Source organism: Pholcus phalangioides, unplaced genomic scaffold, assembly GCF_987345545.1.
Source record: "Pholcus phalangioides strain wild (caught in Gottingen) unplaced genomic scaffold, Ppha-v1.0 ptg000042l_1, whole genome shotgun sequence".
Taxonomy (NCBI): Eukaryota; Metazoa; Arthropoda; class Arachnida; order Araneae; family Pholcidae; genus Pholcus; species Pholcus phalangioides.
This window is the reverse complement of record NW_028301628.1, coordinates 10,521,702-10,546,579: the sequence shown is the minus strand read 5'-3', so window position 1 is coordinate 10,546,579 and position 24,878 is coordinate 10,521,702. Positions and strand designations below refer to the sequence as shown.

The 24,878-nt window shown below is 37.6% G+C and overlaps 2 protein-coding genes across 6 annotated transcripts; one reads left to right on the top strand and one right to left on the bottom strand.

Annotated features, from left to right (window-relative positions):
* Positions 1–273: 273 nt before the first annotated feature.
* Positions 274–19,275, top strand: LOC149064465 (transmembrane protein 138-like). Of its 5 annotated transcripts, XM_089254796.1 has the most exons (4): positions 274–3,410; positions 3,480–3,600; positions 11,334–11,634; positions 19,047–19,275. In XM_089254796.1, exon 1 carries the CDS (start codon positions 367–369, stop codon positions 841–843), a length of 477 nt encoding a protein of 158 aa, XP_089110922.1. In that variant the 5' UTR covers positions 274–366; the 3' UTR covers positions 844–3,410; positions 3,480–3,600; positions 11,334–11,634; positions 19,047–19,275. The 5 variants fall into 5 exon arrangements, with proteins under 5 accessions (XP_089110922.1, XP_089110924.1, XP_089110923.1 ...); XM_089254798.1 differs by lacking the exon at positions 3,480–3,600 and having other exon boundaries at positions 274–1,342; XM_089254797.1 differs by having other exon boundaries at positions 274–3,600; positions 11,486–11,634.
* LOC149064464 (uncharacterized) lies at positions 12,358–24,592 on the bottom strand. Its single transcript, XM_089254794.1, has 5 exons — positions 24,486–24,592; positions 20,153–20,320; positions 18,751–18,899; positions 13,148–14,266; positions 12,358–13,035 (listed from the first exon to the last, which is right to left on the bottom strand). Exons 2-5 carry the CDS (start codon positions 20,293–20,295, stop codon positions 12,821–12,823), a joined length of 1,626 nt encoding a protein of 541 aa, XP_089110920.1. The 5' UTR covers positions 20,296–20,320; positions 24,486–24,592; the 3' UTR covers positions 12,358–12,820.
* Between the last annotated feature and the right edge of the window lie 286 nt (positions 24,593–24,878).

Below are 24,878 nucleotides of genomic sequence, written 5' to 3'. Positions count from 1 at the left end.
ATGTGTGTGATGTAATCACTGAAAGCTGTGAAACTATATTTACACGTAAAGAGCCGCGGCGGATATTTCAAGAATTCCGGTCTAGGAAAAACTACAAATTACGCTAGATTATTATTATCAAACTGCAGTTCGTGTTTTGTTTTCTAGACGGCAGCACGAATCCGTATATTTTGAGTTATTTTTGAAGCTAGAAATTGTTTCAGGATCTGGCAACTCTGATGAGCGGGTAATTATTTATCTTGTTCCCATGGCAACGTTGGGTCCCCCCCCCCTCCCACTAAGGCTTTGTGTCTTCGGCGCTCGCATTGTTTGCATGTTCGTAGCCAACGCGAGTGTGGATTTACACAGATAATTAGTAACAACAATATGGATGCGGGGCGTTATCGCTTGTTCATCACGGTGCAAATGCTGCTCCTCATCGTGGACATACTCACAAACTCCTTCAGCGAAATACACACTACCATAGTGACTCAACTCATTTTGTCCGTGATCCAAACAGTAAGCTTAGTGTTCAACATTATTGTGATGTTCTTGGTGTTTTTCAACACGTACGCCTTCCAAGCCGGCTTAGTTAATGTCCTGCTCCGTCATTTCAGCTTCACTATACTGACGAGCCTTGTGTATCTCTCTCTGACTATCGGTCTGAATGTGTGGAGCTTGAGACTGAAGTGGAGTGACCCCTATCATTACATTTGGACGACAGGGCTGTTCGTTCTGTACGTGCTGCAGAGGAGCTGCTCAGTCTTGTACTATTATTTCTACAAGAATACAGCTTTACAGTTGTCTCGCAAATGCTATTATGAAGACTGCTCTTGGCTAAGGGGACAACTCTCAGGCTCCTAGTTGTACTCGTGAGGGGCGCTGAGAGCACTATTCATTGAACTCTATGTTGAAGATAGTACTTTCAATGATATTGAAGACTACTTGTGGCTGAGGAGGAAGGAGAGCAACTCGGTCAGCATCATTCATAGAGAGACAATGGTACCAATAATTTTATTATGACTTGACAATACATGCACCTCATAAACATTCCTCAATTGGTGCACTAGCATTTGCCCAAACCTATTTATGTTGTCAGAGTGATACTCGTTTTGTGCTGCCATCTGTCAACATACCTTGAAGTGAAAAATATGCAAATTCCAGAATTTTCATGTTGTATACGATTATGTTGAAGATTTGCCTGCTCTCAATGAAGACTTAGAAGATGATCACCTTCAGCTGAGACCACCACTGCTGTGCCAACAGGGTTCAAACCTAGATCCTCACGATGGGTGTCCTGCACAATGTGTGGCTACACTGTGGCATGCCAATGGTCACTGTATTCAGCTCTTTGTAGAACTTGGTGAAGATGAATGTTACTCAAAAATTGCAATGCTTACTCAATGTTTTGCAGGGCTTAACAAATCCCAGGTCGCCATGGCAACCAAAAAAATTGGTGTTGGTATATAAATTGCAGAAGACATAAAATTTATATTGGTGTATCCACCAACAGGAGGGGGGGGGGGGTGGTCACTATATTCTGAAAAACCAAAAAAATATATTAATTTATTTTGAACCAATTATTTTAAAGGAAAGGAAAGACAATTTCCTGGTGCCTAACCTTTTTTCCAGATTTGCCAAACCCTGGTGCTGTTCATCCAGTCATTGACCGTCAAAAATGTTATCAGGACATGACAAATGGGTGGTGGGAGGGATGAGCATCAAAAAAATTTTAAAGGCGTCGACATATACCATCACAACATTTAATAATTTTGTATTGTCCTCGGCAGAGTCGGGTTTAGAATTTTGCCTTCCACCTCCAATTCTAGTCCAATTTTTTTTACCACTCTTTCCTCAAATTCACGTGCCATAACCCGCTCTTTCCCCCCCCCCCTCCGTAAATAAGCCTGTTTCTAAGTCACCCGTTTGGTTCTCGCATCATGCTCTCTAGGTCACTCATTGGCCTGATCCCCTCTCTCTGGTTAACTCTTTTGTTTATTCGTGTGTGTGCATGCACTTTTATATTCAAAAGCAGTATTTGAGGTTTTTGACAGTTTAAACAGTCAAAACCTGCCATGTGTCAAAAACCAGTAGCATATTATGGTGTTCCTATTTGAGGAGTGACCAAGAAAATAAGTGGAATAGAGAAAGGGGTAGGTAGGGATAGATAGGGTAAAATAGAGAGGGACTAGGTAGGTGAGTAAACCTGGAGGGTTTGGGTGAACAAAAAGTGACCTATAGCGCAGTAATGTGCCAAGTTCCTTTTCTCACCAAGACTGCTACAACAGGAAAGTAGGCTACTCAAGAATTTTTATTTTAGAGGTTTTTGGACCCACCCTTTGAAATTTTGTGCTTACCTTGTAAAATAATTGGGGGGGGGGGGCCTGACATCCCAGATCGCTATGGCAAATATGAAATCTCAACCATTAAAAACCTCACACATATAAAACATGGATGCTCATAAAGAAGGGAGATTTTCTCCCCGTTTGTGTGTGTTATCTAGTGAAATACAGTCAATCTGGCACATATCAGACCAAGGTGTGCCAGATTACAGAAATCGCTGGATTACTGGGAAGTTAACCGAAAAAGCCCATTTAAATAATATAAATGTCTGCTCACAGACATGCCGTGGTATGTTTTTCTCTGAAATACGCGAAGAAAACCCACCTGTGTGTGAAAATGCCATAGAACAGGATAGGCTGGATTATTTGGAGTCTGCTGTAATAATCAAAATCAGCATATTAGTCTCATTATAAGGGGATGTATGGTCATTGAATAAAGTCATCTCACTGATTTGACTGTCAAGAATAGGATCAGTGCTGACTTTTTGGTGAATTTTGTCTTTCACCTGTTAAAATGAAGCATTTTGATGTGAACGGGTATGATGGCGACAACTTGCGTTACATACCTGATGTCATATGGGAAGGGGTACAACTTTCCAAAATAGACTTTCTCCAGTTAAATTCTTTGGGAGAATTTTTTCCCATAAGTAGGGATTTTTTACAATTACAGTATTAAATTCAGGAAACATAATAGTTTGGTTAAAATTTTGGTAGACTTGGCAGCTATTCAATACTATTACTATTACCCTCAATTATTAAATTAGTCATTTTCTCATCTTTCACTAAAACCATTATAACTTTGCCAGCTGCAGATCCAGACGATGTGACAAGAGAAGAAAATTATGTAAGTTCGTTTGATCGTCCAGTATTTTACAGAACAGAAATTTTTCCATATTTGGCTCTTGGTCGTTGCTATCCCTCTTCTCTCTGCATCTTCACCTGAGCAAAGCCACAAATGAAGAGGAGGCAGATATACTCAGATTCCAACAGAGTGAAGGTAGAGATCTTCAGCTGTGAATGAAGCAAAAGTAGATATTTTCAGCTGTGAATCGAGCAAAAGTAGATATTTTCAGCTGTGAATGAGCTGAGGCATCAGTGGCAAATGAGCTGAGGCATCAATGGCAAATGAGCTGAGGCATCAATGGCAAATGAGCTGAGGCATCAATGGCGAATGAGCCAAAGCATCAGCTGCGAATGAAGCAGAGGTGAAAAAGACATCTGCAGCTGCGAATGGAGCAGAGACGTAAATCCAAGGCAATGTCTAGGAGCAACTTATTGTGTAAGTGCATGTGATCATCCTGTATTTTACAGGACAGACAAATTTTTCCCTTATTATTCAGTTCTTGGAAAGACGATCTCCTCGTATACGTACTTGAACTTAGCTGAGAAATTTTTGAAAAACATAAAAATTAACAAACGAGGGTGCAGTTTGTTCCCTTGGACTTGTTAAAGAGTCATATTTTTTTGATGGATGAAAAATAAATTATCGAGATTCGTACTGATAAATAGTGCCGCATTACCAAAATACGTGAAATGCATCTCAATTATACAGCAAGTGATCAATTTTCACTTGAGAATGCAAAAACACAAATGTTGGATGTGTGTCCACCATCATACATGAGAAAATCCTGAAAAACTTGTGCAAGAAAACCATCTACACTTACGTACAGCATGTCACAGTCTGTAACAGAGATCTTGGGGTGTATGACATCTTTCGACTTGGACAATGTTAATGGACCTCAAACCTTGTTGGAGCTGGAAGATGCCATACGCCACGAGATTTCTGCTATCTATTACGACTCTCGTCTAATGATTTTTCTGGCATATCATAGCTGCCAACTTTTGAAAATGAAAATTCGGGAGATTTTCGCGCAAACCCGTATTTTATGCTTAAACCACTCCCTAATAAATACAATAGGGATTTTTACAAATAAAATAGGGATTTTCCAAACAAAATAGGCATTTTCCAAACATAAAAGTTAAAGCGTAGGGAATAAAATCCCTACTCAAAAACTGAAGTCAAATTAAAATAGGGATTTTACAAACATGGAAGTTAAACCCTTGGGAATAAAATTCCTACACGAAAAACAAGTGAAATTGGAGGCCAAAACTTCAGTGATGTAAAAATATTGTGTTCAATCAGAAACGCTGCGAACAAACATTCTGCGTGAATGACCCCAAAATCATCGGAAGATGAAGGAAAAAAGCGTCAATTTTTGAAGAACACTGACTAAGACACTTGCTTGATTTTTTTTTTCTTTCTTTTTTTCATTTCACGAGTAATGATTACAGTCTTTCCATGACCGATGATCATGTCCGTAACACAACTTGTACAAAAAGGATAAGTCGCCCTCTTCTGGAACGTTTGATGAGAGGAAATTCATCGGAATAAGTGTCTTTAAAATTGATTAAATATGTTTTTGCTTATCAGTATTCATAGTACGTGTGGCGTCATTTCAAAAGGGGAAAAAAAAGTCTTCATGCCCCGAAAGAAATTCCTTGGGGATTGTTTTCATAAGCGGAGATTTTTTTTAATGAAGTAGGGAATGTTTAGGGACAATTAGGGATTTTTTGTGATTTTCTTAAAAATTCGGGAGATTTAAGAACTTTTCGGGATGTCGAGCGATGAAGCTAAAATTCGGGAGACTTGGCAGCTATGGCATATGGTGGTGAACACACCAAACATTTGATTTTACATTTTCAAGTGAAAACAAATGCTTGCTGTATAATCAAGAGCAGGGGTGCACAACCTCCAGCCCACAGGCCAAATGGGGTCTGCCAAAGAGTTCTATCTAGCCCACAAAAGTTATGAAAGAAAAGCATTAATTTACACAACATTGCTGCTGTAGTGGTGGGTTGGTAAGATGCGGAGTTAGAGATGGGAAAAATTAAGGGTACATAAGTTCAAACCCACCCACCTCCAGAAAATTACACTGCCACTGTAGTGGTCGAGTGGTTATAGTGACGGACTCGCGATGCGAGGATCCGGGTTCGAACCCCACAGTGGTGGTCGGCTGAAGTTGGTTTTCTGTGGTTCTCAACTTCAAGGCGCAAATGCGAGCCGATCTCCCCGTTAAAAGGTCTCGCCACAGAGAGCAACAGTCCTACAACGATAAATCATTCAATCATAACACTTCACTCATAGTTAGAAAAACTGGTGGCAGATGGCAGCACTACACATAACAAGCATTACAGAGAAACAAAAAAAACTTCACTACACGTACATTCCCGCATGTACCGATTCGTTGGGGGTTCCGCCGGGGGTGTGGGCGGGGTGCATGTGTGGTGTAGCAGTAGTAGGTAGGGCCTCCAAAAAATGGCTCAGAGATCCATGGTGTTCTTAAGTCAGCCACCTCGTTGGGCAATTTGCCTGTTGTGGCGTTGTATTTGTATTTATTTGCAACATGATAAATCCCAATTCTGACCGTATTCCTTTCAGAAAAATATGGGATATCGCCAAAAAAAATTTCATGCAGATAAAAATGTCGGTTACAGCTGAAATAATTGTTAGAGGCAAGTAAAGTTGTCAATTTAAAACGAAATAATTGTGAAAGTAGGCAAGTAATGTTTCCAATTACAAAAAAACCATATATTTTTGACAAGTATGTGAAACTTTTGAAAATGGGGGGGGGGGGGGGGGAACTGAACATTAAAAAAAAATTTGAATGGAAGGTAAAAAATATGGGAATAACCAGTAAAATAGGGGTCATGATCGATCTTTATAAACAAGTTTCTGACCCAGGAGTGGCAGAAAAACCTGCATATCTGGCCGCAGACTGAAAAGGTTGTGCATTCCTGATCAAGAGAATATACAGTTCATGTATTTTAACATGACTCCATCGATCTGTGAGAATTTTAATTATTTCTCTTAGATCAAACAAAAAACTGACTCTTTGACAAGTCTAAGGGCATAAACTGCAACTCTGTGTCAACTTGTGTGGTAGTTACAAAAGAGCATTGCTAATGTTGAATGGCAGGTCACAAAATTTGCAATGGCTCCACAGAAATTTGGCTGGCTCTTAAGCGAATAACATTTTGTCTTTCATAAATCTTTAGTACCATTTCATGCCTATTTTTGATTCGTATTTACAACAATCAATCACAAAACAAAAACAAATTTAAATTTTTTTGTTATATTGTTTTTATTAAAATTTTCAAAGATATGAATGGAAACTTCTGATTTCTTCAGTGATATAATGAGATCCAAATATAAATTGATATACAGTCAAACCTTGATATCACAAGTCTTTTACCAACTGATTTATGTAATCATTTCAACCAATCAACATAAAATTATATTAGTGAGTGAGTATACTAGTAATATTCAACCAATTAATTTCATTAAAAAAACAACCATTCTACTCATTTTTTTTTATAAATCACTTCTGCTCATTTTCAAAAATCAGTTTCCTTTAAATATTAACATGTCAATAACTATGCATCCAGGCTGGACAAATCCCAGGCTCTGGGTTGCCATGGCAACTATAAAATCTGTATTGGCATCTAAAGTTTTCTTTTTGTAGTTACTACATTGCAGGCTGAGAGCAGCATAAAATGGTTGGAATTCATAGCAGCGTATCTGCCAACATAGAAGAGGGTTATTATGCATTGAAAAAAAAAGTCAAAAGAAGCATTATTTTAAACATTTTTGCTTGAGTACCTTTTTTTTGGCGCCTAAAAAAATAATGACACTCTTAATAGATTTTCTTGTGATTTGTCTAGCCCTGCTATGTAAAACAAATTTACATTTTTTATTGTGAAATTGTTTTAATAAATTTTTGAAGATATAAACAGATAAAACCTTCAGTTTCTTTAGTAATGCATGAGATCCAAATACATAGGTGCCAATTCCCAGACTTGAAAAATCTAGTTTGTCACGTGACAAAGCATTTGGCTGTCAAAGAAAACATGTCTTATAAATAAAAGAAAAAAATTGAGGATTTTTCAATGTGGCAATACAGGACATACCTGTATTCCTGTAATTTTGGCCTACCCTGACTTTATTTAAAAATTTTCTTTCTTTCTGTATTTTCAACAAAGCTTCTTTGAATTCTTTTTTTTGAATTGAATCCGTTAGTCACTGAGATCAAGCTGATTACTATGAATATTCATGTAGCATATTTGTCATGTTAATTTTTTTTTTTCTGTGGAATTCATTTTAATCCACTGTGATTGACTAGAACTTCATTTCTCACCATTGCCGATTTTTTTAATTTTATTTTAGCAATGATTGGAAACTTTGTTCAGTTTTGGTATCATATTTGTCTACAATTGGCAATTTCCCACATTTTTCTTGAGAAAACTCGGTTACTTTGAGATTGCATGAACTAAGGGATTTCTGCAAAATGTAATTTGAGGATATTTAGGGATTTTTCTATAAAGATACGAAAAATCAGAAACTGGTTTTCAACAGCATAATTTTGGTAATGCTAAAAAATCTGAAGCCTTCTGGATAAATCAGAAGCATTGGCACCTATGCAAATATAAAGCCAAACCTTGATATCGTAACTCTTTACCCAACTGATATGGGTAATCAGTTTCAATAGTGACTATATTAGTAAGTGAGTAATATTCAGCTTGTTAATTTCACTACAAAAAATAATCTATTTCTTACTAGTAATTACAATTTTCCTTCTTTTGTTCTTTTTAATTGCGTAAATGTTTTGCGCCTCTGTCATCTTTCATTTTTTTATAAGAGAACTGCTCCTTCTCTCTCTATAATTTTCAAAAATCAGTTTTCTTGAAATATTAATATGTCTTTTGTTCTTCCCCAATTTATTCCCATAAACACCTGTGAAAAGAAAGAATTTTACTTACATAATTCCTAAATTTTATAACTCATAGCCATCTGATATCATTTCAACTGTCTTCATTCTGACAGAAAATTATCAAATCTTACCTCCTTTCAATAACCACCAGTGAAAAATATAACTGATTGATATAACTCTGAGATATTTCTCTCCCCCCCCCCAAATTTTTTCCTCTACTAGCACTTTCGTGCCCTACAACATCCTGTTTACCTATAAACGTTAGAAATGTTTAATCTTCAATTGAAATGGAAAACTTTTAATTTTTAATTTGTAAATGAATTATTACAGATAGGTGCAGTGGCGTATTCACAAAGAGGCTTAGCGGCTATAGCCCTTGGCGCTAAGTTTGGAGGGCCGTAAATTTTAGAAATGAATGGCTGAAAAAATTTGTACATAATAGGAGAAGGGTGGTAAAATTTTATAACCATGAACCCATAGGGCAAGAGACTAGATGAATAAGTGACCTAAAGAGTTTGCGAACATGTGAGTGAGCAAAAGAGTGACCTAGAGTGCACGTGAATGGCCAAAGGACCTAGAAAGTCTGTGAGCATGAGATTTATCTAGAGAGTAAGCAAGCAGGAGTGTGATCAAAAGGACTTAGAAACACAGGCATATTTACAGGCTTGGGGGGGGGGGAGAAAGCAAGCAGGTTATAGCATAGGGTGGTGAACTTGAGGAATAAATGGTCAGGAAAATTAAGAAATCAGACTAGAATAAGAGAAGGGTGGCAAAACCGTAAATATGCCTCTGGATAGGTGTGAATGATATGTACAACGTTTGAGCAAGTGATGGTTAAGCATAATTATAAGCTAAATCAAAACTTTTAACTTTAAAAAAAATGAAAGTTTACCCTATTTTCAAAAATCACACAGCTCATTCACAAATAAGCAGATATTTCTCGACATTCATGTGTTTTTCACTCAAGATTATTTGGAAACATTTCATACAAAATTGTTTAAAACAATTTTTCATTTTTTTATTAATTCATAGATGATGGAATAGAACTGTTCTACTATATATAAGCGCACACACATGCATAAATTATATTTAAAAATTATGAGGGCGAGATATCAAATGAAATCTCACTAACTTGACCATAGGCGGAGATTGACTTGGAAGTCTGGGGGAGGGCAACGTCATTATTGCTGTAGGGACACAATGATAATGTCAATTCATATATACATGCATACATTAGATCAGTCGACTCCACCCTTGATACTGGGGGGGGGGGCATCCCCCCCTGTATCTCTGCCCATGAACTTGACATCTGCTTGTATAACATATCTTAGCATAACATGTTTATCGATACCTTCTGGGTGTCGAGTTATCAAAGTTCCACAATATATATTACGGTAAATATTATAAATCTCTAGTATATATATCGTACATTATTACTAATAAAGGTATAATCACCAACCATTTTTGTGAGTTTGATAAATTTTGCAAATTTATCACATTCACCGGTAATTATGTATAATCCTCCAGCTAAATGTGATAATCATCAATGAATTGCTTAAGTTTTTGCCTGACATTTTTCTCAAACATCAGTCCAGGATGATCTATGCGATCGAAGAAGTTGGTTGTGTTTGCACATGCTGATACATGTGAAGAAAGCCAACATTACAAGACTGATAATAATTTATATGTTTTTATTCTTATAACACTTGTTTAATTTATATATACGTTTTTATTCTTATAACACACACAATTTTTTAAAGCCAGATATGTATAGTGCATTCATCATGTTCAGGAGAAACTAACTACTACTACTTCTTAACCGTACATGTACCTCGTACGCATTCCTCTTCGGAATTTCTAACGATCGGCAGATGTTGGAATGCTTGTTGTGGTCTTAACATATCTGCTGTACAGTTGCTTGTTTCGTTTTCATGCCGCCATCTGTCTTTCACTTTCTGAAGTAAATATAGAAATGCTTGAATTTTCATGTTATATCAGTATCATGTTGTAGGTTTGCTTGCTCTCTGAGGAGAGACTTTTTTAAATGGGTGACCGGCTCGCATTAGTGCCTAGAAAGGAGAAACTAACTGATAAGTGGCTGAAGTTAAGTAGTATTTCCACCTGATGTCTTCCATATTTATCATACCTATCAACTTCATTCACGAATTATGCACAAATCACAGATAAAAGTGATAAATGCGGGAAAATTTATCAAACTTAGAGACAATTGGTGATTATGGATAATGTAACAGATTTATTACATTTTTACCGTAACACATATACCATGTAATTCACCTTATTTTCCTTCAGTGCACCTTCACTAATCTTGTAAAAAGTATACATACATTATGTACAAGTTAAGAATGGATGCCAAAAAACTTCTGATTTTACAAAATTTTATTTTCAAACATCTTCATCGCAATGTGAAAAATATATATTGCTTCACAGAACACGGACAAAACAATTTCAACATTTCAAAGAAAATTTCTTGCATGTATCTACATTTTTTATAAATACAAACATATTTTGTGAATACGATATCAAAAAATTGTAGGCCTATACACCAAAAAAAATTAAATTTGAGTGAAAATTTTGGAATATTTTTGTGCATTTGCAATCACAAAATTGAAATTTAAAAAAAAAAACATTTTGAACCATTTTCTTCAGATAAAAAAATGCTTGGTGTCTAAGAAATTTGTCTGGTGCCCAGTTTTACTGTATAATCTCTATTGTTTTGCATTTTATCAAATTAAGGTCATCATAAAAATATGTTTGAAAAGTTGTATATGTTGTTCTGTATTTTGTAAAAAGCCTATATGTTAAAAAAACATATAGGCTTTTGTCATAAACCTATGATAATAAAGATAAAAACATCAGTATTGTTGAAATTGATTTATCCTTATAAAATGAGCTTGACAGAAATTGTTTATGTTACCTGATTGAGGAAAAATTTAGAAGATATTCGTACCATGAATATCAAGTCGGTATTTGTTATACTTAGATGTGTGTGTGTGTTTTTCCAAATTATGGGGAGAAATAAATTTCATTCATTCAACTTGTTAATCTGGTCACAGAGTAATAATCGAAAGCCACTGCCTCATTTGAAATTATCTTGATCATCAAAATAAGGCAGTAAGTTTTTTCCAATTTTATTGTGGGAAATTTTGTTTTTGCTTTTTCCCATTTAAAATTCAATTTTTTTTAATATTAATTATGCTAACTGATATTTTCTTTATATATACAGATGGCTTTTGCGACCACTCATAATTGTACTGGAGCAAAGAAACTTCTTTAAATATTGAAACATTTGAATCTTTCCTGGCAAAACGCACAAATTCAGAACTAGATTATTTTCGGAAGCAACATAATACAGTAACTGAAACTTTGTATTCGCAGACCACAAGAAACAATTCACAGAAAAGAAGTAAACCAAAAATGGCTGCTGTTAAACCACATGAAAGTTGAGAACTTAGGAAAGCCTATGCAAGAAAAATTCCTCTCATTACAGAATCTTTTGAGTCAGATGTAGAAAATGTGGACATCAGGTGTGTATAACATTTGTACTTTCAAAATGTATACGATGTAAAATATGTACATGGCATTAAATTGCATCAGAGTTATTCACTTATATAAATGCACTTAACGTGTCAATTTGAATTTAGTATGCAAGATGGCCATATATGAAATTTCAATTGGTAAAGCCAGGTCCCCACTCACTGCGCTACATGACAACATACTGCACAGTCGAGCAGCTTGTTCTATGCACTAGTCTTAATCATTGCACCAGACAGCAAAATGCATCTGAAGAAGACACTATCCAAATAAAATGCAGAGAAATGGGCCAATTTCTTCATGATGTACCGACTCCCAGTGGATCGTATTCAGATGACAACGACAATATGAAATGGTGCACTCTGTTCATAGTTAAATCTACGGGTCTTGTGCGCAGCTCAATAACCAGTTTTCCGCAGTGGGTACAGACCCGACTTAACAATCACATTTTGAAATCAGATCAATAGCTTAGATTGATTCATTAGGAAATATCAGTTCATAAAAATAATGATTAATGACTCGAATACCTAAAAGAATTTGTGTGAACTAATACTGATTGATCACTCTTATATATAATGATTGGATGAACTGTTTGCATAGGTACCGATTTCCCAGACTGGAAAAATCTAGTTTGTCATGTGATGAAATATTTTGCTGCCAGAAAAGAAAAAATGTCATTCAAATAAAAGGAAAATGGGGATTTCTTGAGGGACTGTGTAGGGTGATCATATAACCCATTTTTTCTGGGGCATTGCTGTATTTTTCCCTAATACATGATGTATACATGACATACATATCATGTACATACATGATTTTTTGTGTTTTTTTCTTTACCAGTTTTTGGTGTATGTACCAAAAACTGACATCCCAGTTTTTGGCATATTCTGCCTTGGAGGGCCCCATGCCACGAAATACTGTGGTTGCCCGATCCCCCTCCTTCAGTTAAACTTCAGCTAGGCATGGATCCAGCAGAAGTAACGATCACTTTTCCTCATGATAATATGGGAATCCATATTATCCATTATATATGGGAATCCATATTATCCAATATTATTAATATCCCCATTAATAATATAGGAACAGCTGGTCTGTCCTATAAAATGCAGGATGATCCAACGAACCAATACAATAAGTTGTCCCCTCCTATCCATTGCCCCGGATTTGCACTTCAGCACGTGTTTAAAAAATATGTATGCATATGTTTCTTACTTTTTTAAATTCTGCGTGTTTAAAGCCGCAGGAGCAGGAAGGATAGTTCTGCAACCTATTCTCCATGCATGTCTCCTTATGAAATAGAGCGGCATCATATGATCTTAAAACATCAGCATTCTCACCAGAGTTTTGAATATGCCACAAAACCATAGCACATAAAGAGAAATTTCTATTGCAGAAAGCTAAGTGATAGAAAAAATATGAGAAATATTTATTTTAGGAAAATGATTTTTATTTAAATTTAGGGCAATGCCAAAAGATAAATGACAAAAAATTTATTTGTTTCACACTTACCATAAATCTTGCGCACCTTTGGAGGTGGCATTTCCCCAAAAAAGAACATGAGCTTCTTAGTATTTTGATCATCTGTTTCCAAGACCCCACAAGTATACGCAGCAAGATCGATAACTTCTCCAGGATTACACAGCTGATCGTATCGTATTTCTTTGAGATCTGAAAGTGGATCAGAATCTATTGGATAGCTGTTCTCCCTCATATTTTTATCTTGTAATCCTTGATCCCTCTGTTGAATCTCTATACCATTTACATGATGTTGATGCACTGTAGAATGGAAAGATGATGCTGAAACAGTCGATTTGAGTAGATTGTATTTCCTAGTTTGATAAGTTTGTTCCTGATATGAATAGCTCCTATTCATCATAATTTGCTGGGAAGATCTGTTCATACTAACTCTTGGGTGGTTTGCAGATTTGGAAGTAATCTGCTCCGAATAGCGTTTCCGAGTAATTGTAGCTGTCACTGATTGGAATGCTATGGTTAACTGTTCCAAACCATCAAATTTACCAGCGAAATGAATCGGTAAGTCAGCTAATCTTCCAGTTGCGATGACAGCTGCTTCTGATAATCTGGCATTTGATTGCGATGATTTGGGAACAGAAGTTTGTAATTTAAAATGAGCTGATCCATTTGTATTAGGTAAAAGTATGGGTAATCCTTCTGTGGGCTTTGAATAAGTCTGTTTGCAGATCATGCTAGCAAACTCATTTTCAGACCCCAGTCTGGGTAGCTCAGATGCAGTGTGAAATGGTGGCAGCGCTTGGCTGTTTGAACTGCTAGCATTTGGAAATTTAAATATTGAGTCATCTTTATTCAATCGAGGCTGAGGAACGATCGCATTAGATTTAACGGTCCTTTTTAAACGTTTGAAAGAGAACCGTTGAAGAACTTCAGAGGGAAAAGATGCTGTCGACGAAGTATTGCCTCTGTCATTCAATGTGTGAACATCATCGTGATGAGACTTTGGAAAGAGCACATGTCCATTGGTGTTAGATTTTACATTTAGACTTTCAAATGAGAAATATTGTTGAACTTGAGAGGAAGAGGTCGAAACAGCCATTCCAGCATTTGATGGACCCCAAATAACACCATGATGTTGTCTCGGTACAGTGTTACCTGATTCTCAGAAGAAAAAAACACTTCAGTAGTTTGATAAAAGTCATTCTACTTATATATTTTTTTCAATTTTTAAAGTGGTACCTCGAGTTAACTGGTGCTGGTCATTATCATGACAACTGACAATTGTCGCTTAGACCAGCCAAGCCATGTGTGGAATGTTTTGACGGTTAAAAAAGGTAGAAAGGTCACCTCTTACTAGGTTTGATCAAAAAATATCTGACCATAATTTTTTGTGTGCAAAACCAATGAAGCTAGGGAGGCATGGTTAAGTGCACGTAATCCTAGTGTGCATACCTGATTTTTTTTTTTTTCACCTGCTTGCAGAAGCTGCCAGACCGCTGATGAATGAGAAAGTGTGAGCACTGGTGTCACATTTTTTGTTTTTGACAGAAAAAATTTGGTCAACACTATTGCATTGAATTTTGTGTGAAGCTTGGTGATTCCAGAGTGGAAACAATCCACAATATTCAACAGACCTCCCGGAGTTACATTACATCCGAAGGATACAACGATTAGAATGGCCTGCATATGTTCATGAATGCCTGTTTTTTTTTCAAAGACGACGGCAGTCATCAGTAGCATAAACAAGAACCTAGTATGCCTTAAAACGCACATGCTAACCCATGGCCCTTGGAGTTATCTCATGTAGTCCAGGACGAATAACAAAACCACACAAGTGGCCCACGAATGATCATCAAATCATTTAAGGGACACATTTCCAGATTCATTCAGTGGCTTGCGAAACATTTCCAGATCATTTAAGCTGTAACAGCATATATCCAGATCACCTAACTGACCCAAAGCATACCTGCAAATCACTTGAGAGACTCGCGACAAACCCCCACTTCATTCAAGTGCCACATAGTTCAGTTGCTTACTTTAAGTGGCTGGAGGCACATTTACAGATCATTTGAGTGGCCCTCAGCACACAGATCATCTAATGGTCTGCAATACATTAACACTTGATTAAGTGGCCCGATGTATTTTTTTATATATTCTAGTGACGCTCTTGGCACATTTTCAAGACCACTCAAGTCGCAAGCTACACACTTTCAGAACATCCAAGTAACTTGTGGCACATTTCAACCTAACTCAACCTTTTGAAGAGTGTGGGGCCACTTCAATGATTTGAAAACACGTCACAGGCCACTTAATTAAGTGATCTAGAACAGCGCTGCACGTTATTTGTGTGACCTGTAAATGTGCTGTGGGTCATTTGAGTAATCTGGGAATGTGCCACAAGGCCACTTGAGTGATCATGCCGCGGGTCATTTAAATGAGGTAAGAATGTGCCACGAGAGCCACTTAATTTATCTGTAAATGTACCAGTGCCACTTGAGGCAGGCCACATTTAGGACACGGATTGAGCACATGTATGCTTTTAAATAAGGGGTCGTTCAAGTATTAAATCAGCAAATTTTTAGCCATTTTTTACCCCCCCCCCTTGTCAGCAAGAGTCAGCAAAACTCTGACTACCTTGTCAACAAAATTTTATCAGCGCTATGGCCCCTACCTCCTAACGCATATTGGTGGGATCAAAGATGTACATGGGGGGAATCTGGGTTGGAGGGACGTGATTCCCCCAAGATGATCAAAAAAATATTTTTTTTAATGCAAAAAATATTTTTAAAAGAATTAAAATTTCGGAAGAAAATATCTTTATATGTAATTATAATCAATTTCTGTTAATTTTAATGCTCATATTTGAAGGCTAAGAACTCATTGCAACCCTATACAGGTAACCCTTGACCTGCTGTAAACACTTGGCCTGTGCAGACCAAATGTGGCCCTGTGGGTTATGATGTGGTGTGTCCCTCTCAAACCTAATTTAGTAAAAATGAACCAAGCAGAAGCAGCACATTAACAGATCGCTTAAGTGACCCGTAGCACAATTTCAGACCGTTTAAGCGATTCGTGGCACATTTAGAGATCCTTGAGTGACATGTGGCACAGTTTTAAAACACTGGTGCAGCCCAGGACTGTCTTAAGAGTATAATGGGCCTTCGGGCCAAGTGGTTTTTTTGGAGGCTGTACCTAGTAAATCCTAGAAAATTTCAACCGGATCTCATTTGAGACACCTCTAATCTTGAGGCCCATGCATTAAGACGTCACAGGTGTGGCCAACAGTGTGGCTCTACATCACTCAAGTTATTCGCGGCACATTCCTAGATTACTTAAGTGATCCACGGCATAATCACGGATCACTTGTATGACATGACACAAGTCCAGAGCACTTACGCGGACTGCAGCACATTTCCAGATCACTTGGATCCACTAAGTATTTGAAGATCACTGTAGTGACTGTAAACTCAATAGGAAGAATGTTAGTTCAGATGCCCACAAACTAGTGAAAAGTTTTACTCGTTTTTGGCGCACAGAGTAAGAGGCCATTAAGAATATTTCATATTTTTTAATAATTGTGGTTGATGACATAAGCATCATCCAAACTCCTCCTCCCCTTGTCATCAAAAGTCAGCAAATGGGGAGCCCCCCCCATTGATGCTAATGTAATACTTCAAAGACCCTTAACATAAGAGACACCCAAAAGTTATTTTCTGGAGGTTAAAAAAAAAGTGGGTTCAGCTAGCGGCTAATCGTCTCGTCTCCCCCCCCCCCCCCATAAAACCGAATGTGGCTCAGGCTCCGTCCCCTAAAGCAGAGTTTTCCTAGGAGCAGGTTTTCTGTGCCGCGCGCAACGTGTACCCAGCGCGACATGCTGTCCACTCACCAATAAGAAAAGCAGTACGACTGTTTTCCTACAGAGTGCAATACGGCTAATAACAGTGTTTTACGCCAAGTGTGATTGACAGTCTGCTTCTGGAGGAATTAAATGTGCCATGTGCTGCACGTTTCACAGATCTTCTCTTCATTTTTGTGTTGTGTTCTCTTTCCCCCCCCCCTTCAAACCAGAGCATGCAACTAATAGAGTAGCTGACGCCGGGGTTATATAAAATATAGCAGTCCTGAGCTGGTGCACCACGCTTGGAAAACACAAATGTGTAGCATGATTATGTAACACATTACTGCAGACACGAAATGATCAAGTTCGGTTCACGCGCCACAAAAAGCCTACTCCTAGGAAAACTGGGCATTGGGGATGAATGTTCGTTACAGGGGACACCGGGAGAGAAACTAGTCTCTGATGGCATCTCTCTTATGAGTGGACAGCCTGTCCCTCTCCCTTCCTTTTTATTTTGCTTTCTTATTTTCAGCAACCGATCTGCGAAACAAATTTGCTTTCCCCACTGGACTTGTTTTTATCACTGACTAGGGCGCGGCAGCGAAAACATTATCTTATTCCAACCTTTCAGGAAAAAAAACTACAGAGAATGCACAGGGGCAAATAATACGCACGAAGAAATTCTATCCTCAGATTATACACAGAAAAATATGGTACAGTTGGGCTTTTGCTTATAACGAACACAGATATTACAAACTTCTACAAATAATGCTTTTCCATTTTCTGTGAAATTTGTATTACTTATTTATGCTGATCTAGTTGGTATGGATATGAAGTTCACATATAATGAATAATTTTGCTGGTTTTTTTTTCTTTCGACTTCAGTATGAGCGAGTCTGACTGTAACTTGATCTCTAATAGCACATATTTAAATGTGTTATGCATAGTCAATGAAACATCGTATGAAACTTTATGGGCATTGGTAAGTTTTTGGGATGCCTGAGTGGTGCTATAGTAAGATCCTTGTCTACCACCATGAAAGTTTCCGTCAGGTCTGCAGGCTCGATCTTGGAGAAAGAACATAGATAACAAGTTCTTTTGCAATGATCTTGAGGCGACCGCAGGTAGATGGCACCTTCAATTCCAACCCACTCTATGAGTTGTAAATTGCGGTATGGCGATAATGACTGCAGTTGGTGTGTGGTCAAGTCAAGCCTTATGTGCGAGGATTTTGACAGTAAAAAAAAAGGAGTACTACTACTAAACCCCACATGCACCTCATCCACATTCCTCTGCGGAACTTCTAACAAATTGGTATGTGTACATGTTTGAATGTGTTTGTGTATGTGTTGTGAACCTAACGTGAAGTTTGTGCGTAGTGCTGCCATCAATTTTTCTAACGATAAGTGAAGTGTAATGATTGAATACTTTTATCATTATGGGCCTGTTGCTCTCTGTGGTGAGACTTTTTAATGGGGAGATTGGCTCGCATTCGCACCTCGAAGTTGGGAACAACAGAAAACCAACTTCAGCCGACCACCACTGTTGCGCCGGTGGAATGTGAGCTGTGATACTATGATATACGATAATATATGTGATACTGTACTGTGATACTGTGAGATACGTCAAAAAGACTGCTGCTCTCAAATCATGACCACAAAATAGGAATGCCAAGTTATTGTCAAAAGTTTTTGAAATCATGCTATTTGGTAAAAGCCTGATAACTGACCAGTACCAATTTACACACCCACACTGCTTTGACTCAAATTGAAATCTCTGTAAAATCTTGGCCAGTACTTACCACCAGGCGCATTTATGAAATATTGCTGCTTTTGTTCCTGACCTGAAGGAACAGGTTTCTTTGGATCTCTCTTCAGATTTTTTCCTGCCGTCCTCATTCCCTTTTTGGCTTTGTCATTACTCGCCGCTCTTGGTTTCTTGTTGGGAATTCTTCAACAAAATAAAAAGTGAAGCTGCATTCGTATGAGAGAAAATCCATGGAATATGTGAAAGTATTAAACATAGAGGTAGAAAATTTAAAACTGTTTGTAATTTCATATTTATAGTAATTATCATTATTGTTTAATTTCTTTCAAGGTCACTCAGTCTATTGAATGCTGCTTGGAGATACTCTATCATTGTACTTTAAATCACTGATCCATTCTTTTCACTTCGAAAACCCAGAGTATACTGCACATCAATCATCACTGTATCATGCCATGATGACATCTGATAGCATTTGATAAATGTGATTGCATCTCATGCTGAATGTAATGAAACAAGTTATTCAGGTAATGTACCTTGTATTCGATAATTGTTTGGAAAAATAAATAAATCTCTAACTTATGGTTGAGAAACTATTTCGTTTCTAGTTGTGGCACTGTGCCTAGCCCCTTTTTTTTTTATCAGTCTACACCCCTTGTTCCAAGAAAAAGAACAAATATATGGACATTGTACTAAAGAAAATATTTTGCACTCAACAAGAGGTAGAAGATAATTGGAAGATAATTCAGAGACAAAAAAAAAGCGCCAAGTGATATGATTATAACGGAGGAGTATCAGATATTCAATAATTATTAGTGCATCACATCCACTAAAGGAAAAAACAAACTAGGCAGCAGTTAAATTTTGTAAAGCCAAGCATAAAATAGTCCAAAATACAAAAAAACCTATATAAAACGGAATGTGGAGAGACAAATTATTTTCTGTTGCAGACAGGTTTCTGTTTAGGAAGGTGCACACAAAAGTGAAAAGTTTTTAATATTTAAAATTGTTGAATTACGATACGTCAACAACCTTTGCTGTAATTTGGCAAACACGTATGTTATACCATCAATTGGTTCGTTTCGTTGCCAGTCGATGCGTGTACTTGCAGGGAATAAGTTATGTACATGCGTGCGCCATTATGTGATGTGTTTTTCATTTCACTTTATAATTAATTGAAGTTATTAATTAGTTATGTTGATCGTATTGTTATTCGAGCTCTGCTAAACCTTGCATTAGAGAATCACAAAAGGTTATTAGTCACGTTGTCACTGGGTGATCGTTTGAGGATGGTAAAGTCGAGGTCAGTATTTTCTTCTCAAAAACTGACTTGTGTATAAGCCGACCCCCCCCCCCCTCCTCCAAATTAAGGAACAAAATCTTTAACAAAAAAATCTCAGCTTATGCACGAGCATATACCATAAATATATTGATATTACCTTTTTTGTGGTTCCTGTTTGCAATGGAAAAAATTGCAGACATCAACATGAGGACAGTTGTTTCCGTTCTTAGACATCTTTATTCTATCATGCTGGTAGCATTTACTGCAATGCTTCCTCAGACTTTGTCCTTCTAGATCCATTTCAGTAACACTGGACAAGCAGTTGCTATTTAGATATGATATAAATTCTGTTATACTTACATATTTATTTCATTATAAATTAATCTATATAGTTGTACCTCAAATTTGTTTGACAATTACTCTTATCCTGAAAGACGTATCTCAAAGCTCACTTTTTAAATGAAATTACTAGAGATCTATTTCATTAGTTCCACATCTTCATAATATTGATACTCGTATTGGGACCAATAGGCACAATACACCGCAATACAGTTCTCAAACTTCTGTCACCCACTGCTCCCTTGTGTTAATCAGAGGCTGCTTAAGCGAGTGTGCAAGGTGAGATGTATTTGGGCAGTGGCTCGTAAGGGGCGGCAGCCTAAGCTTTGGAATAATAAAGTCACGACACCCGCTATCACTCTTTTTTTGAACCATACCTTGACAACAAAAATTTTGAGGAAACTACAGGGAGCAGGCAAGGAGGGCCTGGGGTTGTAATGTCAGAAACAGGAATGAATTTTATCACATAGGGCAAGCACGCAACTTTGTGTTTCAGAGGCAGATATATGGTTTTGCCACCAGTGGACTACAAATTTTGCCGCCCTTCTAGTTTGATAAAAAAAAATTGCCTAGTTTTTTTTGCCCACTGATTCCTTCAATTGATTTAATCCAATCGTCATCCCCAACTCTCGCATGCCGGTGTCTCTAAGTTAGTTTTTTTGCCACTCACATGCTTGTGTACTGTTTTAGTTAGTCACTTCTCACACTCTCTGCTTGGAGTATCTTTCGCATGCCTCTAATTTCCATCCTGGGAACCTTGGCTCATTAATAACAGCTGTAACATGAAAAAAGTTATCTGGCATAATTAAAAACAGTGAAATAATTTGGAACCAAATAAAGAACAGGGCAGTTTCTTTAACAGCAGGACGTATGGTCAACTACATTTTGTAGGCTGAAAAATTTCATTTCGGACAGGTAAAAAAAATTAAGTTTATTCCAGATTCCCCTTAGCTAAAGCCCTTTCAGTCTCCCAGCAAGGTCATTTTAGGGGCAACACATGAGGTTTTGGACCTGGGTGGCAGGTGAGGTAGAGCCGCCCCTGGTGTTAATCAACATATACCTGTGCCTCTCCACCTGGAAGTCTAACAAAGAACTGTTTCAAAGACTGAACAGGCACACATCAATATCACCAGCTTACCACGATGCCCGTGGTAAGGTGGTGGTGGCGACAACCTTAGGAGACGTGAGGCACACTTTGAGAATCACTGGTGTAATAATCTAATGCGCTAAAAACAAATTTTTCCTATGCAAGACAAAATTACACTCGCATGATACGGTACAACATTCTGTTAGTTCCTACTCATTCAGTAGTTACGTATTTCTTGTGTGTTTCTGTTCAATATTTCTAACACAAGTGAATACTTTTTGCTCACAACTTGAATTACTGTCGATATGAGTCTGACCATCGAACAAGGGGAATATTTGCCATAACTTAACCCCCACCCCCGAATTTGAATACAGTTGATGCTCTTTTTTATAATGCCCACACGTTATAGCGACCATTCCCTTACAATGGGCGGTAGAAGTCACAAATGTTCTACAAAAATAGCTATCATATGTTTTTCTTTCGATATAACAACCTCCCAATATAAAGCGTTTTCCATGAAATGATGGGGGGTGGGGGGGGGTGTCATTATAACAAGTGCTGACTGTATTTGCTAACAAACCAGACGGGTTTGACCAAATTGGTGAGGGATAAAATGTCTACTTTGCTCTCCACTTTAAGTCAAAATGAGTGAGGTGCTGCTACAAGTTGAGGCACTACATAACTCAAGATACCACTATACATTATAATATTTTCTTTAAAAATTATATAATTGTTTTGCAATACTTATCGCTTTTTTAAAAAAATATTTCGAATGCAAAGTCGTAAAAGGATCATGTCGTATTACAACACAGAAATCTTTTTCCTTTTTCACAACCAAGAAAAGTCTGCATTAAAATATGCATTCGATAACTGAAAATACAGGGTGAAAACGAGAGGTCCTGGCCATGTTTTACAATAACAAATCAACCAATCAAAGCAAGTATTTTAGTGTGACACCCCACACCTTTTTATAAGGACCTAGAGTAGCGGCTCTCAACCTTTTTTTGATTCAAATAGCCTTTTTTGTGAAAAAGTTCTCTGGCGGAGCCCTGTTGGCCTATTTTTTTATTCTTTCGTGAGAGTTAGATATATTTTTATTATTTAAAAATATCTAATTATTTTTTCAAATTTACTTTTTTTGGGTTGTGAACCACGGAGCACCAGTTGAGAACCGCTGACCTAGTTTTTTTCTTATAAATTATTGAATGATAAAAATAAATTAATAAATTACTTGGTGAATTTCACAAGTGGCGCTGCAAAGCACTCAAAAAATAACTCACCATATAAAATGCACAAACTGTTTTTAATTAATGTTTATGGCTACTTACATTACATAAAACTATCACACCTCAATATGAGCATCATTTTTAGCTCGGACTACAACGAAAAGGGCAAAAGGGTGCTCTTGTTGAAACATGGTAGTTTTATGTAACTTAAATTGTCATAATTATTAATTACGCACCACTTGTGTTAAATTTTGTTTTATATCAAATTTCTCATTTTATGGCATCCCTTGTGAGTGAAACTTGAACTTATATTTTAATCTAAATCAAAAAAAAAATAATCTAGGCCCTGATATATTTTGTGTCTGAACTGCATTTTTGTGTGTCAATTGATCAATTTGTTATAAATTTTTAAAATGTATCCACGCTTTTCCGTCCATCCTGTATATATACAAAAAATAAATTATAATTGATAACAAACATCAATTTATTTGATTTTAAAATTTAAAAAAATGCTAGTGGATGACAATTTAGCATGTCGACATCCCTAGATGAGCAGGACCTGACTTCTGCCTGGAATGCCCCCTCCCCACATCCTGCGGTTGGGATCTTGGGTGGGCCTCCCTATCGACTTTTTTCGGGGCTGCTACATGAATTTAGTTTGTAAAATAAAATAAAAAGGGCTAGAGCCCTGTCAGTCACACCATTGGGGAGGGCATGCTACCTAGGGTCCCCAACATAAGAAACTTCCCCCCCCCCCCATGTTGGCGGCCAATTTAGCTCTGAACTGAGGTTTTTAATTTGTATTGTTGTTTCACATCAAATCTGCCTCTGTAATTTACATTAAGCAAAGTTTGTTTTAGGCTGTTAAATGCCTAGGTGACCCCGACCAGAAATTTCTTTCATAGGGGCAACTGGTATTGCTGGGGGGGGGGAGGAGAATAAACTGGTTAGACTCAACAATTTATCAATATTCTCACATTTATGGAGGGGACAAACAGGTCCTCTTTTTCGCTACCGCCTTGCGTGCCGGGTCTCAAGTTAGGCCCTGCATATGAGGACAAATAGGCCACATGCCCAGGGCTCAATTTTGAGATCCTAGAAATTGGTTGCGGTTTGTACTTGTGGACACGGCCCACATACCCCACCCCTCCTGTCTCAAATACTAGAAATAAGGGTCTCCAAAAACTCATATTTGCCCACGGCCCGAATTTGGGTACAGGCCCTGCATAGGGGGAAGGCTGCCGGGATCTAGCCCAGGATGAATATAATTTTTTTTTCGTTATTTCTACCATAACTTTGTTGAAAAAATCTGTAAAAACCTTTGGGGGGGGGGGTCTCGCAACGAACACAGCTTAGGGGGGGGGGGCACGCAGGACCGTCTTAAAGGCATCGAAGGCTCCTCTCCCACCCGGCGAAGTGATTTTTAGAAGACACCCTTCCTGCCTATCAATTCATACTTACTCTCAGCGCCGTCTTAACGTATGGGGTCCACCCGGGACCTCAGACAAATTAGCAGTTGAATTTTTCGATAATTTAACTGGTGGGGCCTCAGTGAAATCACTTGGCCCAGTCCCCCATGATGCTCTTAAGACGGCCCTTACTCTAGAAAATTGTCACTAGATCTCGCCACTACGAGGGACCCCATAGACTTGGGGGGGGGGGGTCCCCGGATTGTGGGGTCATGCGTCAAAACGGCACTGGAGCCCGGCTTTCGAGTGTTACATGTGAAAATTTAAATCCATATTGGGTTTCATTTTCAACTTGATTTATCAACTGCAATAAACTCATTTTATAAAACTATACCGCAATTAACATGAAAATATATTAAACCGACTTACTTGATTAACTATTGATTTACGTGGGAAATCGACTTTTCTATTTAAATTTAATTATCGGAGCAACTTCAACAGCGCGAAGAGTTTATCGCTCTACTTTGACGGACAGCACATGTAATGGGCAAAACGAAGGGTACGGCGGGATCGTCACGACGAGGGAGAACGTCTGATTGGCCGAATGAATGACGTAACATGGAAAAAAAAGGCGTGGTACTTACTTTCATTTTTGAAGTCAAGACCGTTACAGTTGACTTAAAGCGAAGGAAGGACTGCTCGTGAAATGACGAGCGGCTTTTAAAAATTGAGTTTATTTCGCTTGAATCGGTAGTATAATGTATTCATTTACATAATTATATCCTTTTTTTCCCCACGCGGGTATGAAACACGGACTTGTAG

What these genes read in the sequence shown, in the direction of transcription:
- LOC149064465 (XM_089254798.1), top strand. Translation starts at nt 367, where the DNA reads ATGGATGCGGGGCGTTATCGCTTGTTCATCACGGTGCAAATGCTGCTC.
- LOC149064464 (XM_089254794.1), bottom strand. Translation starts at nt 20,295, where the DNA reads ATGGATCTAGAAGGACAAAGTCTGAGGAAGCATTGCAGTAAATGCTAC. An exon ending in TTTCATAAATGCGCCTGGTG is followed by an intron (nt 14,267 to 18,750) that starts GTAAGTACTGGC and finishes TCTGAGAATCAG; the next exon opens with GTAACACTGTACCGAGACAA. An exon ending in AAAGGTGCGCAAGATTTATG is followed by an intron (nt 13,036 to 13,147) that starts GTAAGTGTGAAA and finishes TCTATCACTTAG; the next exon opens with CTTTCTGCAATAGAAATTTC.